At 43.3% G+C, this 20890-nt stretch overlaps 1 protein-coding gene across 1 annotated transcript in view; it reads left to right on the forward strand.

The window, feature by feature from the left end:
* The first annotated feature begins 10702 nt into the window (after positions 1–10702).
* Positions 10703–20890, forward strand: part of LOC124799068 — a 109477-nt gene continuing 99289 nt past the window's right edge. Inside the window, exon 1 of the mRNA XM_047262607.1 lies at positions 10703–10942. Coding sequence (XP_047118563.1) covers positions 10703–10942 — 240 coding nt within the window. The remainder of the gene's footprint in view (positions 10943–20890) is intronic.

The following is a 20890-nucleotide window of genomic DNA, read 5'->3' on the forward strand; positions in this document are numbered from 1 at the left end:
AACTGAGGAGCTACTTGACTGAGAAGTAGCGGCTCCAGTCGCGTAAACTAACATACGGCCGTGAGATCTGTTTGCATCGAGTGGCGCCTGTGGGCTGAGGATGACATGGCGGCCGATCGGTACCGTTGGACCTTCATGGCCTGTTCGGGCCGAGTTTAGTCTTTTTACAGCCAAACATTGCATCCTCTATTTTCTTTTTCAAATTTTTAGTTATTGGGAAGAATCTTAGTACACCATCACGAAAACAGTCAGTGCAGTCTCACCACTTAAGATTTTTATCATTATCCTGACTTTTGAGGGACTGTCATCAAAATATAGAGCCTCTTATCGGCAAGTGTACCACAAGTCGTCACCACATGACATTATATTCGAAGGAACAGATTATCCAGATTGACAGACTCTCATTTCAGACCGATCGATGTTGCTTACCATGAATATTACCTCGGTTGGAGCAATAGAAAGCCATCTTGATACGATTTTTTCGAGATTTATAGAACTGCAGTATGATTGCTTCCGAGGCGTAGCCGTTAACAGCATCATGGAATATTCTGTCACAGCTTAGACTGGCGATTTATATAAAAAGACTTCGTAATATGTAGGACGAAAACAACCATTAAATAGTTATCTGTAACTTCTAACGTAGCTCCATCAGGTTGTTTCGTATGTAAATGTACGCCGCAGCACTGTCACTATGTCACCATATTTGTCCTTTTCATCTTGCCACTCTGATCAGCCAGCTGAACACTCGAGACAGATTTCTGTTCGTACAAAAACATAATTTCATCCTAGTAAACTGCACTTGTTTATCTCATGAGAAGGAGACTATTTCTCGTCTGTATTTTTATAATGCTTAATAACTGTATTACTTGTGAATACAACGCTCTTATTCAGCCATGCTTCACAGAACACAACTAATTATTACTTGGATTCGGTGACGTGTATTTTCCAGTATTCTCGGAAAACGGGGAAAATGCTCAGTCCGAAAGGCTCTAGATTTTATTTAATTATGTCAGTAATTATATAGCACAAATGTAATTCGAGTCAACTCTCAGTGCCAGACATGAAGACCAAGAGAAAGAAAGCTGCTGAAGGTGAGAGACAGGGATCAGAGAGCGCGTATGAGAGGAACAGTTAGGTGCATAGGTGTGTGTGTGTGTGTGTGTGTGTGTGTGTGTGTGTGTGTAAGTGTGTGCGTGCGCACGTGTGTTTAAACACTAACAGCCTGTCTCTAGCACAGAGATTACTATCGCTATGTTTAACACACGAGTACCTTTACGTGAAGTCTGTATACAAGTGCACTTGGCATTTCATTAGCAACATTTATTTTTTCCTAAACGAAAGCTGCTGTAGGTGGCAGTTAATTGAAAATATGCACACTCACACACATATACACACACACACACACAAAGACGCACACACACACACACACACACACACACACACACACACACACAGAGGAACTCTGTCTCCTATGATCTCACCACAGGCCTCTTTCTCTAGTTAAGCGCAATTGTAGTAGTAATTGAAGAAGAAGACTTAGCCGATTTAGCGGCATGAATTCTAATGCACAGTGTTACGAAGCTCTACGAATTGAACGGAGGGAAATACAATGTCTTGTATACACTTAATTTAGTTTAGAAACAACCACAGAATGTATTTCCAAATGTCGCATACGTTTTGACCTGCAGGCTGCGGTGATAATGATTAACGTTAGATGTTATGAGTTACAGAAAATAAAGACTATAAACTATTTTATGTAGATGAAAACTAGATATATATATAAACTTTGTGTAACAGAACTAAATGGACATTTTAAAAATTTGTTTCATTCTAACATTAACATTTTTTATACTTTTTACATTTAAGTATTTATGAAGTTCTTCTCAGACTTACAGATGACGCACGTATCTTGCGTTGAGTGGGTATTACGAGACACATTTTGGTTATGAAAATGGCATTCATTTGTGTTTGTTCTCAGATTTAGTATGACAAAGCATGCTGTGAACGCTTTGCTCGTCAAATACCACATGGGTCATCGGTACTTCAGCTTTTAAATTGCATCAGTTTGCCAGTATTAATGCCAAATAACTTACAGACTTTAAAGTAGATTTATCTGGTTTTCTTACTGTGCAGTCATAGGATGGCCAATGAAGACAGAAACAGGCTGTGGTAGTTTTAATCATACGCTGTGTTCGTATCTAAAAGAATGGAAGTTTATCAGTCTCTGTCCATCTTGTAGTCAGAAACTCCTATACGAGAAAATTAAAGCAAATAAAATCTCCTGTTTTATTTTTCGATCAACAGTTTTCTGAATGATATGTTGCAGCCCATTATGATTTCGATTATTGTGCCTGTCTATTCAGCGGCGAGTACGACTTACACCAAACGTCCTAATGTATTTGTTGTGTCTGCTCCAGCCTCTGTCTTCCCCTATACTTTTGCCCTCTACAGCTCTCCCTAGCACAATGGAAGTTATTTCCCAATATATCAACGAATTTCCCTTTTTATAGTTAGTGATTTCCATGTATTCGATTCCCCGCCAATTCTGTGGAAAACCTATTCATCAGTGCATTTACTTTCCAGCGACAAATCTCAACCACTTCGATTATCTCCCTTTCCGGTTTTCCCGATGATCATGATTCACGATGCCGAGTCCCAAACGACCGTACTCATAAACGTTTTTCTCGGATTGACGCTTACGTTCCACAAGATTCAGAAACATACCTCTAGTACCATAAGCTGATTTTACACTCATTCATACTCGGAGGAAGATGTCAATCAGTACAGCAAGTAAAAATTCTATCTGAGTCATTCTGCCTTTACATAGTATGAAACTTTTCTGTAGGCAGAAAAGTCGGTAGCGAACAATTTGTTTGCTACGCTGTTAAACCGTATATATACAGTGGTCTCGTTACACTTCACTAGGGCAGACGCAATGTTTCTTCGCTGTACAGTGTTACAACGTAGTGGCTTCTGTAAGATGCCTTTAAAGCCATAATTCATAGTCTTATTGAAATCCTCATTTCAGTAGCAGCTCTTTACTACTTTAGACTTCCCTAGCGTCGATTCTGTACAACCTTCTCAGAGAATGTACTTCGAAATTTTGATACAGATTAAAACTGTCTGCCGGAGCAGAACTTGAAAGGAGAACCTTGCTTTGCACTGGCAATACCCTTATTGAGTTATACAGGTACGACTAACGACCCGCCTTCACAGCTTCGCTTCCGTCAGTAACTCGCTTCTGCTTCCCAGCCAGCATGGAAGAGCGGATATGCAGAATGAAAGATTCCTTCTGAAAGCAACGGCTTTGACTGTGGCTAGGTCACTTATCCGTAATATCCTCTCTCCCAAAAGTGGTTGTCCAGCGAGGTATCTGGGAGAGCTTCTGTCTAGATGGGAAAGTACGAGAAGGGAAGAGGTGCTGCCAAAAGGGAAACTATGAGGATAACTGGATAGCTTATAATGCAAATGCCGTCATGTATAACCTTAAGTATAACATTTCATTGCAACTAGCGTTACCCTCTGGGAGGAATTTTGCATAGTTTGACCGTGTTGACCTAGTGGAGAGACGGTATCGAACTATGATTTCGTACAGATTTCAGTTAGTAGAAAAACTGAAAAACTTTATTTTTGGAAGTTAAGAAATTAATTAAATTCACATAAAACAATGAATAAAAGGTTGCCAGCCTAAATAGGGGTAATAATTGAGAACATTAAGTTCAAGGAATTTTACTATAATTTAACGAAAGGAAACTTTCGTTACTTCTTTCTTTGTAAAGTGCAATGAACACACACAACTACTAGACGAAATGAACGTTAGATAGCAGTAGTTATCATTGGCCTAATTGTCAATCACAGAAAGACAAAGGGCCTATACATCTATTAATAATATTTATCATCTTAGCTATTAACCGATTTAGTACCAAATGTAATCAAAGGCATCACAAGACCAAATTTGAGCATGAACAGAGTCCTGATTTAACTAACACCCACGCATCACAAATGCAATTAAATGACTCTGCACATACGCTTTTTACATTCACTCTACTGTGGAAATGTTTCATATTTCATTAGCAAAATTACTATTTAGCTTAACTTTCTCATGCTAGAAAAGATTAAACTGGGGACCTATAAACAGTCACTTCCTTTATAAGCAAGCTATGCATACATTTCATAAACAATTTGCATCACAGTATTACTGATTTCCAACCCCATTTGAGATTATTTATCTTTCAATGCGTCATAGCAATTTACAGTAACAACATTCTTAATTAATTTCAGAAATCAGTTCAAGGTATAGTTAAGTTTCAAGTTGGTCCAAAATTGTGTGCCTCTTTCATTACTTGTGAAGTAAGTGATTTTAACTAACAGCATTTATGACCTTTAACAGTAAAACTTCGGCACATTCAAAATAGAAGCAATTCAAAGCAAAATAAAGTTTTTTTTTCTTGTTGCAAGTTCCAAATTTTGGCCTCCCTCTTTACCTATGAAATAAGTAATTTAACTAACAACATTCACGTGCTTTAACACTGAAACTTAGGTACACTCAAATACAGACAAGTTAGCAGTTCTTCATAAACGGGATACTCGGTCTTTAGAACGTTTAGGATAGGACCCTGCTTGGTTTCATGAACAGGACAGTTTCGAAGTTCAAACACGAATTTTTATGATTAAAATTATTACTGAAAACCACTCACACACAAGCATACTGGTTCATACTGGTATACATATCTGATTTCCAAAGTTGGTGAAGCAGTGGTGCAATGGTGGTGGCAAGCATGTAGCTGCTATCTGCTCTCACCTGTGGTAGTTTAAAGCTCTATTCAAATCTTCTTGGCTACGTATTAATATTTTGGAGCCATTCCAAAATGCGAGAGCACCATTTTACAGTCAAAACCACATCCGAGGCCATTCCATCATAAATCGGTTCCTGAATGCATCTTTTGGCACCCGCAGTGTTGACTGTACAATGCTGGTCACTGATTGCCTAATGTGCTCTCTCTCTTGCCTCCCAGACTGACCGCCAATTCCACCTTTTTCCTCGCGCCACACCACTTCCGTAGCGGAGGAGTTTCCCTACGTCTTTTAAGTTACATCATTCAATTTCCTTAAGTATGAACCAGGACTCAAATTACAAATTATCTTTTCTAAACAGGCATAATTTACAAAATTTCATTATTTTTTTAAAAACTTTTTAGTTTCTATATTACATATAATAAACATATCAGCTTTCCTTAATCAGTAAACAACAACTACTTCATAATTAAATACACATAATTACATTGTATAAACTACTTACAATCGATATTGGTGTTACAAGCTCAGTGGGCAAGATCACTGCCCACGAGAGACAAACTTCCGAGTCTGTGTTTTGGTCAAGCACACATTTTTAACATGCCAGTAGCAGTAATATAAGTGTGTTATGTCTATTCATTCGAACAAGTCCGCAAGAACAGACACGGTTTTTGATTCATCAGCCATTCTGAATTAAGGCACAAAATAATGAGAGACACTGGCTGGGAGTGGGCATTGATTTAAGTCAGTTGGGGTCTCCAGCTACCTCGACAGATGCTCTGACCACTAAGGTATCTGGACACACTGGTCATTGCAGCTGCACGGACTACCCTATCACGTCTTCCCTCACACTCTACTAATGTACTACCCCTTGTCGATTATCCTCATTACTCTCGACATTTCGTCGATTCTCGCAAGAGTTTAAGCTTGGTGTGCATCTGCACTGAAGAAGTCACTCCGCGAGTAATGAGGATAATGGGCAAGGGTCACTATATTAGTAGTGTGTTGATAAGTTGAGAATTTGGGTCTGACGGGAGACCCTCTGTAATAAAAAAAATAAATTAAAAAAAGAAAACGGAGTGAATGGATCAACGATGAACTTGTGTAACGAACAAAATGAAATTTAAAAAAATGTAGCTCGGTGGTCAGAGCATCTGCCTAGTAAGCAAAAGACCTGGGTTCAAATATCGGTCCAGCACAAATTTTCAACCTTCTCCATTGATTTAAATCAATGCTGTCATGCAGCCAATGTTTGTAATTCCTTTGAGTAGTAGTAGTAGTAGTAGTAGTAGTAGTATTCATCCGTAAATCACTTTTACAAGGATACTGGGCATGGCTGGATTTTACAATTTAAGAACAACAAAAATAACGTAATTCATATACACAGCATTTACATATTTACAGATCAAGTCTGACAAGGATGGAACACGTAGTTGGCTGTGGCCTTATAGTGGGGATCACACTGGCATTTGCCTGAAGCAATTTAGGGAAACCACGGAAAACATATATCAAACAAATGAAGACCAGAACTTGCACCCTCCCGAATACAATTCCAGCCTGCTTGAAACCGTATTATGTCATTCGCTTTATTGCTAGTGTACAAAACTTTTTATAAAGAAATTATTTAATAATATAAAAGGCTAGTGCCGCACTGATCACTCATTTCTCACTCTCAGTCACTGCACAAACTACACATAGTACACGTATATTGTTTCATAAAGTATCAATACACACACTTTCAGGTAATATCACGAGTATATCAAAGATGTCTGGTTTCCATTTTGTGTACTGCAACTTCCGATATTCTAGCCTGAAAAACAGTGCTGACGCCTCTCTGGATTGAAAGATTAACGCCCGAAACGCAACTTTCACCTCGCAGCTCTGCTGAAGGTTCCTGAAATTAAAAAAAAGTGCCAGGATGAAGCCTCGGTGGTACGTCTCAGTAGCTGCAGGATCAGCACAGCAGACTGCTAACCGAAGGGATGTTGTGTTGTTTCCACATCCATATCGTCATTATTTACACGAAAGTCGCTTCAGACACACCGTCGTATCATCTTTCCACTACTGATTTGGCTGCACGGCCAATAAACTGAAATTTATATATAAAAAAAGAAGCCTCTGTAGTCAAGGGCTGCGTCTGCGATGTAAAAAGTTCTGGGTTCGGGTTATAATGGTATTTGGGGTGTATCGCTTCGTTCAGTACAGAGTTTCGTTTCGTTCTGCTATGGTCGTTTCGCGATGCGTTATCGATCAGTGCGTATATGATAATACACAGAGTGATTGACTTCTTTATTTGATTATGAAATAACGCGCCAACATAAAATATTTCAATTCAGCACAAAAATTAGTTAGTTAATATCCCATAGGTTAACCGAGCGACTTTTTAGTGAAATGATGTGGAACGAGTCACTTTACATAATATGTGCAGATCGGCTAAAATGGCTGTATGGCCTCATTGCCCAGGAGACCCCATCATCCGTAGTTTGAGCGCACAGTGTAAGTCTTTCTACTTGACGCCGTTAATGAACACAATACTTTTCAGTCAAATACCTAGGGACTTGGGAAGCTGGACGACAGATACCTATGACAATGTACGAGGGCAGTTCAATAAGTAATGCAACACATTTTTTTCTGAAACAAGGGTTGTTTTATTCAGCATTGAAATACACCAGGTTATTCCCCAATCTTTTAGCTACACAACACTATTTTTCAACGTAATCTCCATTCAATGCTACGGCCTTACGCCACCTTGAAATGAGGGCCTGTATGCCTGCACGGTACCATTCCACTGGTCGATGTCGGAGCCAACGTCGTACTGCATAATAACTTCATCATCCGCGTAGTGTCTCCCACGGATTGCGTCCTTCATTGGGCCAAACATATGGAAATCCGACGGTGCGAGATCGGGGCTGTAGGGTGCATGAGGAAGAACAGTCCACTGAAGTTTTGTGAGCTCCTCTCGGGTGCGAAGACTTGTGTGAGGTCTTGCGTTGTCATGAAGAAGGAGAAGTTCGTTCAGATTTTTGTGCCTACGAACACGCTGAAGTCGTTTCTTCAATTTCTGAAGAGTAGCACAATACACTTCAGAGTTGATCGTTTGATCACGGGGAAGGACATCGAACAGAATAACCCCTTCAGCGTCCCAGAAGACTGTAACCATGACTTTACCGGCTGAGGGTATGGCTTTAAACTTTTTCTTGGTAGGGGAGTGGGTGTGGCGCCACTCCATTGATTGCCGTTTTGTTTCAGGTTCGAAGTGATGAACCCATGTTTCATCGCCTGTAACAATCTTTGACAAGAAATTGTCACCCTCAGCCACATGACGAGCAAGCAATTCCGCACAGATGGTTCTCCTTTGCTCTTTATGGTGTTCGGTTTGATAACGAGGGACCCAGCGGGAACAAACCTTTGAATATCCCAACTGGTGAACAATTGTGACAGCACTACCAACAGAGATGTCAAGTTGAGCACTGAGTTGTTTGATGGTGATCCGTCGATCATCTCGAACGAGTGTGTTCGCACGCTCCGCCATTGCAGGAGTCACAGCTGTGCACGGCCGGCCCGCACGCGGGAGATCAGACAGTCTTGCTTGACCTTGCGGCGATGATGACACACGCTTTGCCCAACGACTCACCGTGCTTTTGTCCACTGCCAGATCACCGTAGACATTCTGCAAGCGCCTATGAATATCTGAGATGCCCTGGTTTTCCGCCAAAAGAAACTCGATCACTGCCCGTTGTTTGCAACGCACATCCGTTACAGACGCCATTTTAACAACTCCATACAGCGCTGCCACCTGTCGGAAGTCAATGAAACTATACGAGACGAAGCGGGAACGTTTGAAAATATTCCACAAGAAATTTCCGGTTTTTTCAACCAAAATTGGCCGAGAAAGAAAATGTGTTGCATTACTTATTGAACTGCCCTCGTACAAACCACTATAATGAGTAAAACACATACGCTGTGGTGACGTATGCCATGGGATAGCATTATGAACATATACTGGTGGCAATAGTAACGTGTCCACAAGTTGTAAAAGGGCAGTGCTCGGAATGTTAGTTGGAGCTAGACACGTGGGACAGTCTGTTTCGGAAACCGTTAGTAAACTCGTTATTCCAAGATCGACGGCGTCTACAGTATGCCGAGAAATCCAAATTCCATGCATTACCTCACACCGCGAACAGCGCAGTGGCCGACGGCGTTTACTTAACGACCGACAGTAGCAGCGTTACAGTTGTCAGCGCTAATAGACAAGCAACACAGCGAGGAAAAACCGTAGAACTCAATTTGGGGCGTACAACGAATATATCCGTTCGGACGGCGTGGCGAAATTTGGCGTTAATGGACTATGGCAGCAGACGACCGACGCGAGTGCCTTTGCTAACAGCACGACATCGCCTGCAGCGCCTCATCTGGGCTCGTGAGCATGCCTGTTGGACCTTAGAAAATCGTGGCCTAGTCAGATGAGTCCCGATTTCCGTTGGTAAGAGACCCCACGAAGCTACAGAGCCATGTTGACACTGTGCAAGCTGGCAGTGCGACTCCACAGTGGTGTAGGAAGTGTTTACATTGAATGTACTGGGTCATCTGGTCCAAACGAAACGATCATTGAATGGTTCAAATGGCTCTGAGCACTATGGGACTCAACATCTGTGGTCATCAGTCCCCTATAACTTAGAACTACTTAAACCTAACTAACCTAAGGACATCACACACATCCATGCCCGAGGCAGGATTCGAACCTGCGACCGTAACAGCCGCCCGGTTCCGGACTGCGCGCCTAGAACCGCTAGACCACCGCGGCCGGCGAAACGATCATTGACTGGAAACTATTTTGTACAGCTACTCGGAGACCATTTGCAGGTATTCACCGAGTTCATGTTCGCAAACAATGACATTGTATCACCAGGCCACAAATGTTGACAATTGGTTTTGAAGAACATACTGGACAATGCGGGCGAATGATTTGGCCACCCAGGTCACCCGACATGAATTTATCTGACATAATCGAGAGGTCAGTTCATGCACGAAATCCTGTACTGTAACACTTTCAGAATTATGAATAGGTTTCGCCAACAGCTTGGCTCAATATTTTTGGAGGGTACTTCGTACGACTTGTTGAGTCTATGCTACGCCGAGTTGTTGGAGCACGGCATGCAAAAGGAAGTCTCACACGATATTAAGAGGTACGTCGTCACTTTTGTCATCTCAGTTATGGAGAACACGCAAATTTCATTCAGTAAGATTTGAATTGTATGCCCATAGAAAATTAATTAATAATAACAAGATTTTAAACATGGCTGAAACAGAAACTGTTGAAATTATTCACGATAAAGGATGACAGCCAAAACAGTTGCAGGATAAAGATTTACTGAAATTCTTCACCAAAGTTTCGGTATATATAAATATACCTTCATCAGAAGTAAAAATCTAAAATTAAGTCATGCAATGGAGATTAATAAAACAATTGTGCCAAAGGCGTCGTCAATAATGAAGACATCTTCCCCATTTGCACACCATGACTATGGGCACAGGGTCAATGCATTGCTGTGCCCATAGTCAAATGGCTCTGAGCACTATGGGACTTAGATGTGCCCATAGTCATGTTGTATAAATGGAGAAGATGTCTTAATTACTGACGACGCCTTTGGCACAATTGTTTTATTAATCTCCATTGCATGATGTAATTTTAGATTTTTTACTTCTGATGAAGGTATATTTACATATACCGAAACCTTGGTCAAGACTTTTAATAAATCTTTATCCTGCAACTGTTTTGGCTGTCATCCTGTATCGTGAATAATTATTAATAGGTGAGAACGACTAGGTCAGAGGGTGCTGGTTGCTACGGTCAAGAGTTCTAAGCTGTCAGCGAGGCTGGCTCCGGCGACTAACTTGTTTGGGCCGCATGCATCCGGCGCCAGGTTCAGCGGCCGGCACACGTGTCCGGCCAGAGCAGAGCGGCAGAGCCGGGCCGGCGCCGCCCACATACGGCACGCCACGCCACGCCACTGCACGGCACACCGGCGCTGCGGCGCTACCGCGGGCAGGTTTCTGGTGCGGACGCCGCTCTCCACCAAGGTCAGGCCGCCTCGCCGCATTCCTCGCCACCGCACGGCGCCGTCCACACGCCTACTCGTCGTGTTCCGTTTGTAATGATCGTTGAGTCGTCGGAGTGTCTCATTTACTGGGACGCGTTCGGCCGAGTTGTCGTTTCCCTTTTGTGCACAATATACCCGAAGGCCTTGCCAGTCATCCGCGAGTTCTACATTTACAGTAGAACCTCGCTGATCCGTCCCGTATGGGGCCGGGAGCATGGTCAGAACACAAAAAAAAGGATTATCAGAGTAACACTTGCTCTGACTCGTGCAATCACAACACACCACAGTAAAGCTTTAATTTTCAACTTGAAATACTGCCTGAAATATTGTTCTATGTTAAAACAGTAACATAAAGACAGGAAACACTGACACACTAAAAAATCTTACACGAAACTCTGATGAACGGTAGTGCCAGCATCGTACGGTGAGTTATTGTTACTATAAGTGCAAATTCAACGACTGTATATACCTTATTACAGAACTGCACTGACACGTAACTGATTTTCACTATTGTTGTTGTCTTCAGTCCAGAGACTGGTTTGATGCAGCTCTCCATGCTACTCTATCCTGTGCAAGCTTCTTCATCTCCAAGTAACTACTGCACCCTACATCCTTCTGAATCTGCTCAGTGTATTCATCTCTTGATCTCCCTCTACGATTTTTACCCTCCACGCTGCCCTCCAATATTAAATTGGTGATCCCTTGATGCCTCGGAATATGCCCTACCAACAGATCCCTTCTTCTCGTCAACTTGTGCCACAAATTTCTCTCCAGTTCTATTCAATACCTCCTCTTTAGTTATGTGATCTACCCATCTAATCTTCAGCATTCTTCTGTAGCACCACATTTCGAAAGCTTCCATTCTGTTCTTGTCCAAACTATTTATCGTCCACGTTTCATTTCCATACATGGCTACACTCCATACAAATACTTTCAGAAACGACTTCCTGACACGTAAATCTATACTCGATGTTAACAAATTTCTCTTCTTCAGAAAAGCTTTCCTTGCGATGCCAGTCTAAATTTTATATCCTCTCTTGACTGTTTGAAACACGAGAAATCACACGGTAAAATTGTTCTCTTCTTCGGCAGGACAAAAAAAGTCTGTAATATTCTTTTGCTCAGAAGACGACAACACCGATACTGCCGCGATGTTCCACCACTTCCTATTCCGCAAAATGGCCATCATAGTAGACATAGAGCTTTGTTCGATGTGACTGGCTGTATCAAATGCATTTTTAGTATCTGTATGTGACACTGTAGCCATAGGTTCCTTGTTTTGGTTGTCGTCATCATACACTCCTGGAAATTGAAATAAGAACACCGTGAATTCATTGTCCCAGGAAGGGGAAGCTTTATTGACACATTCCTGGGGTCAGATACATCACATGATCACACTGACAGAACCACAGGCACATACACACAGGCAACAGAGCATGCACAATGTCGGCACTAGTACAGTGTATATCCACCTTTCGCAGCAATGCAGGCTGCTATTCTCCCATGGAGACGATCGTAGAGATGCTGGATGTAGTCCTGTGGAACGGCTTGCCATGCCATTTCCACCTGGCGCCTCAGTTGAACCAGCGTTCGTGCTGGACGTGCAGACCGCGTGAGACGACGCTTCATCCAGTCCCAAACATGCTCAATGGGGGACAGATCCGGAGATCTTGCTGGCCAGGGTAGTTGACTTACACCTTCTAGAGCACGTTGGGTGGCACGGGATACATGCGGACGTGCATTGTCCTGTTGGAACAGCAAGTTCCCTTGCCGGTCTAGGAATGGTAGAACGATGGGCTCGATGACGGTTTGGATGTACCGTGCACTATTCAGTGTCCCCTCGACGATCACCAGTGGTGTACGGCCAGTGTAGGAGATCGCTCCCCACACCATGATGCCGGGTGTTGGCCCTGTGTGCCTCGGTCGTATGCAGTCTGATTGTGGCGCTCACCTGCACGGCGCAAAACACGCATACGACCATCATTGGCACCAAGGCAGAAGCGACTCTCATCGCTGATGACGACACGTCTCCATTCGTCCCTCCATTCACGCCTGTCGCGACACCACTGGAGGCAGGCTGCACGATGTTGTGGCGTGAGCGGAATACGGCCTAACGGTGTGCGGGACCGTAGCCCAGCTTCATGGAGACGGTTGCGAATGGTCCTCGCCGATACCCCAGGAGCAACAGTGTCCCTAATTTGCTGGGAAGTGGCGGTGCGGTCCCCTACGGCACTGCGTAGGATCCTACGGTCTTGGCGTGCATCCGTGCGTCGCTGCGGTCCGGTCCCAGGTCGACGGGCACGTGCACCTTCCGCCGACCACTGGCGACAACATCGATGTACTGTGGAGACCTCACGCCCCACGTGTTGAGCAATTCGGCGGTACGTCCACCCGGCCTCACGCATGCCCACTATACGACCTCGCTCAAAGTCCGTCAACTGCACATACGGTTCACGTCCACGCTGTCGCGGCATGCTACCAGTGTTAAAGACTGCGATGGAGCTCCGTATGCCACGGCAAACTGGCTGAAACTTACGGCGGCGGTGCACAAATGCTGCGCAGCTAGCGCCATTCGACGGCCAACACCGCGGTTCCTGGTGTGTCCGCTGTGCCGTGCGTGTGATCATTGCTTGTACAGCCCTCTCGCAGTGTCCGGAGCAAGTATGGTGGGTCTGACACACCGGTGTCAATGTGTTCTTTTTTCCATTTCCAGGAGTGTATTTATCCCACTCATCGGTTGTTCGAGCCACACAGAGAGATTTGGTCGTCAGTTAATTCTGCTTCCGTTGTGCAGTCATCATCACTTGTATTGATCCACTCACTTACATCCCTGGCCTCTATGTGCGGTTGTTAAGACAATATCATATGTTTACGTTTAGTTGTTGCTATAATTTAGTTTCACACATTTTAATAAGTAAGAAGACACTCACTAATTTACAGAACGAATGGGTGGAGAATTAGGAACAAGCTACTTCATACTGAAAATTATCACACCTACCTACTGTCAACAGCCTACTAACCGGGATTGGCCGGCTGCTGTGGCCGAGTGTTTCTAGGCGCATCAGTCCGGAACCTCGCTGTTGCTACGTCGCAGGTTCGAATCCTGCCTCGGGCATGGATGTGTTGATGTCCTTAGGTTAGTTAGGTTTAAGTAGTTCTAGGTCTAGAGGACTTAAGTCCCATAGTGCTTAGAGCCATTTTAACCGTTACTGTAGACGATGAGTCATCGACAAGTCCGCAACTGCGGCTCGTTCGCGTAAACAGCTCCGGAAATAGCAGAGCCGGACTAAACCGGGACTCGGACCATCCGAGGTCGGAGTAGCGAGGTTCTACTGCACACCGACGGGAGTGATAACATTTCGGGAATACATTTGTCTAGCTGACGTATGTAAGTGATTAACACTACAAGTCACAGGTCACTGTAAGCGCTAGATTAGCCATTGCAAATCTGAAATGTTGATACGTTACTGACCGGTCTAGTGCTGAATGTTGACTGCGAGAATGCAAAGGTGCATGTAATGTTCGGTCAATACAGGAATGGTTAATGCTGTTTGTGGATGACGTTGGAACTGTTGTCTGATGATGTCCCATTTGTGATCGATTGGAGACAGATCTGGTGATCGAGCAGGCCAAATCATCGTGTCGACATTCTGTAGAGCATGTCGAGTTACAAAAACAGTGTGTGGGGAGCTTAAACCTTCTGAAAAATAGCCCCTGGAATGCTGTTCATCAATGGCAGCACAACAGGTCATATCAACCAGACTAACGCACGAAGTTGCTGTCAGGGTGCGTGGGATAACCACGAGAGTGCTCCTGCTGCTACACAAAATGTTAAAATGTGTGCGAAATCCTATGGGACTTAACTGCTAAGGTCATCAGTCCCTAGGCTTACACACTACTTAACCTAAATTATCCTAAGGACAAACACACACACCCGTGCCCGAGAGAGGACTCGAACCTCCGCCGCAACGAAATCACATTGCAGAGCATTATTGCAAGAGTAGGTCCAGTACGCACAGCACACAGACGGGTTGGTTGCAGGCGCTCAACTACTCTCCGTCTACCTAACACACGGCCATCAATGGCACCGAGGCAGAACCGGCTTTCATCAGAACACACAACACAGCTCCACCTGCCCCATAATGAGTAAGTAGAATGGGGTAAGTAGAATGCACGCTACATGGTGTCCAGATCGAAGCTGTCCTTGAAAAAACCGATTTGTAGCAGTTCGCTGTATCATTGTTGTATCGTTTGGTGCGCAAATTGCTGTTGCAGTACGGTGCGCCAGAGCCATACGCCGAATACGGCAGCCTTTCCTCGCAGTAGCGCCACGTGCCGTCCGGAGCCCGGTATTCTTGCGACCATTCATTCTCGTGACGACACTGCTAGCAATCCTATACAATGGCTACATTCCTGCCAAGTCTTTCTGCACTATCGCAGAAGGAACACCCAGCTTCGCATAGCTCTATTACACTACCCCGCTCAAACTCCCTGAGGTGCTGATAATGGCACCTTTACGCCTAAAAGGTGTTCTTGACTAACACCAGCTCACCATTTCCAGTCTCGAAGGTAACTAACGCTCACGACCATTACAGCGCGTGTTTACAGCAAACCTGATTTGTGCCCTCATACAGCCGGCCGGAGTGGTCGTGCGGTTCTAGGCGCTACAGTCTGGAACCGAGCGACAGCTGCGGTGGCAGGTTCGAATCCTGCCTCGGGCATGGATGTGTGTGATGTCCTTAGGTTAGTTAGGTTTAATTAGTTCTAAGTTCTAGGCGACTGATGACCTCAGAAGTTAAGTCGCATAGTGCTCAGAGCCATTTTTTGTGTCCTCATATTGGCGCTACCAGCGTCACTCTTGTGCAACTGGCGCGAAGTTTGAACACAAATCGTCTTTCAGATGTAGATACACGCCTACCAACTTCTTGGTGTTGCGATTTTTTGCCCGTCATTGTGTGTCTATGTTCTGCACACTACTATCAAGTGCGTGACAGAGGGAAAGTCTCATTCTATCGATTACTAGCGCTTTCTCCCGCTCCATTCACGTAAGGAGCTGGGGAAGATTGATTGCTGCAACGCCTCTGTGCGCATTGTCATTAGCCCAATATTGTCTTCGCCGTCCCTGTGGGACCGATGGATAGAGAGTTGTAAAATATTCCTAGATTCAACAGTTAATGTTGGTCCTAAAATTTTCTAAGTGGGCTTACAAGGGGTATTTTGCGTCTATCTTCAGAAATCTGACAGTTCAATTCTATCTGCATTTTCGTAACATTCTCTCATAGGTCATGCAAATTTGTGAACATCCGTGGTGCCCTTATTTGCATCCGTTCAATATCCTATGTCTTGTACGCTTGAGCGATATTCTAGGATGTTTCACACCAGTGTTTTGTATGAAGTCCCCTTTGCAGACCGATTGTATTTCCCTAGAATTCTACCAATGAACCGCAGTCTGCCACACGTCTTACATAGACCTAAGCTTCTGTCATCGCTCCGCTGCATATCCCGGAAAATTCTTCCATCCAGGTATTCGTATGAACTGATCGATTGTAAATGTAACTCATTGATACTACAGTTAAGGGGTAGTAAGTATTTTAATTTTTTGAAGTGCACAATTTTTATTGCCGAGGATTTAAAGCAAGTTGACAATACAGCAACACTTTGAAATCTTACAAAAATCTGACTGATATTTCTGTAGCTTCTCTCAGACAGTACTTCGTTATGGATAACGACATTGTCCGCGTAAAGCCAAAGTTTATTATTAATTTGCGGGTTATGATGGCTAGAGAGATCTTAATAAATTAAACACCAAACCCCGAACCATTACGCCGTCTCTCCCCTTAAATATTATTTTTCTTATAAAATGAGTTTTGAAAACTGTTAATTATTGTTGCATATTGTCTTTAAAAAACAAATGAAATAATCTCTGTCTATTTTTGGTCGGTTAATCTCAATTATATTGAATTTACAACATTACATATTACAATATACACTGAACGGCCAAAGAAACTGGTACATCTGCCTAACATTTGTAGGGCCCCCGCGAGCATGTAGAAGTGCCGCAATACGACGTGGCATGGACTCGACTAATGTCTCAAGAAGTGCTGTAGGGAACTAACACCATGAATCCTGCAGGGCTGTCCATAAATCCGTAAGAGTACGGGGACGTTTAGATCTCTTCCGAACAGCACGTTGCAAGGCATCCGAGATATGCTCAATAATGTTCACGTCTGTGGAGGGGGGGGGGGGGGTCTCGTGGCCAGCGGCAGTGCTTAAGTTCAGAAGAGCGTTTCTGGAGCCACTCTGTAGCAATTCGAACCTGTGGGGCGTGGCATTGTTCTGGTGGAATTATCCAAGTCCGTCGGAATGAGCAATTGACATGAATGAATGCAGGCAATCAGACAAGATGCTTACGTACCCTGTCACCTATCAGAGTCGTATCTAGAGGTAAGAGAGGTCCCATATCACTCCAACAGCGCACGCCCCACACAATTACAGAGCCTCCACCAGCTTAAACAGTCCCTTGCTTACATGCAGGGTCCATGGATTCATGAGGCGGTCTCCATACCCGTACACGTTCATCCGCTCGACACAAGCTGAAACGAGACTCGTCCGACCAGACATCATGTTTCCAGTCACCAACAGTCCAACGTCGATGTTGACATGCTCATGCGACACGTAAAGCTATGTATAGTGCACAAGGGTACAGAAGTGGGCCTTCGGCTCCGGAAGCCCGTATCTATGATGTTTCGCACCCTGACACTGGTTGATGGCCCAGCATTGAAATCTGCAGCAATTTGCGGAAGCGTTCCACTTCCGTCACGTTGAGCGATTCTCTTCAGTCGTCGTTGGTTTCTTGCTTGTAGATCTTTTTGTGGCCGCAAATTTGATGTTTTACCGGATTCCTGATATTCACAGTACACTCGTGAAATGGTCGTACGGGAAAATACCCACTTCATCACTACCTCGGAGATGTTGTGTCCCATCGCTCGTGCGCCGACAATAACACCACTTCCAGACTCACTTAAATTTTGATAACCTGTGACAGTAGCAGCAGTAACCGATCTAACTGCGCCAGATACTTGTTGTCTTATATAGAAAATGCCGACTGCTGCGCCGTATTCTGCCTCTTCACATATGAATGCATTTGAAATCGCATGGTATACCAGTTTGACGCTTTATTGTACAAGGAAGTTGGTCCAATGCGTAGTTTCGCCTGCGTAGAACTTATTCATCATCTCTGAGTAGTACTGACTGCGGGAGAAATACTTTACTGTTATACTAGTTAATGCTTTCATTGACGTTACGTAGTAGAACTCTTTAAAACTGTTCACAAAAATATTAAAAGTGCCTACAGTACACCACGCCAAGTCTCAAGTTGGGCTTTAAGTCAAAATTCACTAAGAAAATGTTTAGAAACTGTACTGCCCAGCTTATCTGCTGTTCTGAAAATGAAACAATTTAAATTGTTGCAGGTCGTGCGCATTTTGCACGGTTAGTTTAAATTATTATTTGCCGCGTAATGGGGCGGCTGCAGGTCGTTCAGCGATGATGCTCGAACAACTAAAAATACCAAATGCCGAAAACTCTTAATGAATTTGACATGAATGGGTATTAACAGCACTTAAATAATTCCAACCAATACTCTGTAATCATGTATTGAAATATTTAAGAGTTTTAAACATACCTGATTACTCATACAGATGCAGTAAGACCACTAACATCAAAAGTAAATAGAAGACAAAGCAAAATCCGTAAAGGCTTTCTTTTCCTAATCACGATAAATTAACGCGACTTCAGATATTATTACAATGTAATTCTAAGATACATCTTTTTTAACGTATAGTTTTTCTTTGACGCTTACATTAATTACAAGAAATAGTTTTTGATAAATAAAATACAATTATATTTTTAACACACAGTGATTCTTAGGGTTTTGTGAATGTTTATTAAAAAAGGTTTACGTTATTGTTTTTTATTCATCGTTCGTTAAGACATGCTATACCTTGCTTAAATTGAAATCTCCGTCCAGTTCACTTGGTTTTTCAATATCTTTAATTCGATATACTGCACAGTCACGTCGCCCCACAGGTTGGCGTTTGCACCACGATACTGGTCTCATTGTATCACATTACGTGATTACGCCTGAAGCAGTTGTAAGTAGGCTGTTTAGGTTTTTATGTCGGTGACGCTACTTAGCACTCTGTATTAAAATCGCTCACTGCGCTGTGTGCAGTATGTGGCTGGTTGGACTCATTGTTGGATTATTCGGTAGTGTAGTGTTGGGCTGTTGGATGTGAACAGACACTAGTGTTGGGCTGTTGGAGGTGAGCCGCCAGCAGTGCTGGATGTGGAGAGAGAGATGCCAGAGTTTTGAGATGTTAATATGAGCGGACGATCTGGACGTGTGTGCGTCAGAAAAAGGAAATTTGCCAAAATAGATGTCAACAATTTATATGTGTATTATGACTTCTGAACACTATTAAGGTAAATACATTGTTTGCTATCTATCAATTTTTTTCATTTACTAGCTATGCCTATCAGTAGTTAGTGCCTTCAGCAGTTAGCCGGCACGGTAGCTCAGCGTGTTCGGTCAGAGAGCCGGTTGGTCTCTGTAATAAAAAAACTGAGTGGAAGGATCAACCACCGAACTTGAACGGGATGTCTTGCGATGTCCGCAACGACCAAACACAACGATCTATAACGAACAAAATGGCAAAAAAAAGTAGTTGGAATCTTTTATTTAGCTGACAGTATTGGTGCTCGTTGTATTGTAGTAGTTCAAGTACCGAAGATTTCTGTGAAGTAAGTGATTTATGAAGGGTGTAGGTTATTGTTAGTCAGGGCTATTCGTTTGTAGGGATTATTAAAAGTCAGATTGCGTTGCGCTAAAATATTGTGTGTCAGTTTAGAAATGATCATAATAAGTAAAGAGAAAACGGTCTGAGTACGTGCAGTTTTACTCAGCTGTTTCTGTATCAATAATGTAGAAGTTTACCAGCACAGTCTTTCTTTACATTCAAAGGGGAAGTGTCACACTGCTGGGCGATAACTGACTGCTTGGTGGTTTTAGTCAGGGGTATCACTGATGTTCCTTGCATCTCTCCTCGACTGTTCTAACAGCCTTCCCCAGGAAGGGCATGCCACATTCACATGCACTGCGTTTCAAACTCGGCTTTCCGAGACCAAAATCGTCTTCAGTATTACAAAGAAAACCTTTAACCTTTGTTGATGGGGTCGAAGTACATTGAATTCCATTTTTCCGTCGAAGTCTACCCATGATTCCAAAAACCGGGCCAGCATAAAGCAGATAACCAGTTATTTATTGTCTTCCTTCCGTCTGCGCCGATTACTGTCTCGAAAATAATCATGAAATCAGTTACGGCGAGATCTGTATAGTGGAGAAAACACCACGTGTCTGGGACAGGGTAGTTGAGTAATTCTTCTTCTTCTACTTTTACGGTCCAATTGGATCTTGTCGGTGAGTTATATAAACATTTTGTCATTCCTCATCTGCAAATATCCTTTTTTTGCATGTCTTTTTTAGTTTTTGGTTTAAACCTTATTTTCATGATTTATAGTTTCTTTAAATGTCCTTTCTTGTTTTGCAAATGGCCCAAGATTAATTCTAGCTCTTTTATATACTCTCTGATTTTCTTTATCCATCCTACTTGTTGCTTCATGTTCCATAGTTTCTCCATAGCTTTCTTGATTATCTGGTTTCTGGTGTCCTCGTAATGTGACCAAACAAGGGACCCTTTTCTCCCGCATATTGTTTGTAAAGGGCTCCAGTTCACTGCAGACCATTTCATTTGACACTATTAGGGCTCATATGGAGGCATATAGACGGTAGTTATTCTCCCGCTCTATCTGCGAGTGGAACAGGAAAGAGATTGGGTTGATTTGGTGGAAGAGAGCAACAAGCGAGGTTATCGGTCTCATCTGATTAGGGATGGATGGGAAAGTAAGTCGGCCGTGCACTTCCAAAGGATTTGCCT

Source organism: Schistocerca piceifrons, chromosome 5 (assembly GCF_021461385.2).
Source record: "Schistocerca piceifrons isolate TAMUIC-IGC-003096 chromosome 5, iqSchPice1.1, whole genome shotgun sequence".
Taxonomy (NCBI): domain Eukaryota; kingdom Metazoa; phylum Arthropoda; class Insecta; order Orthoptera; family Acrididae; genus Schistocerca; species Schistocerca piceifrons.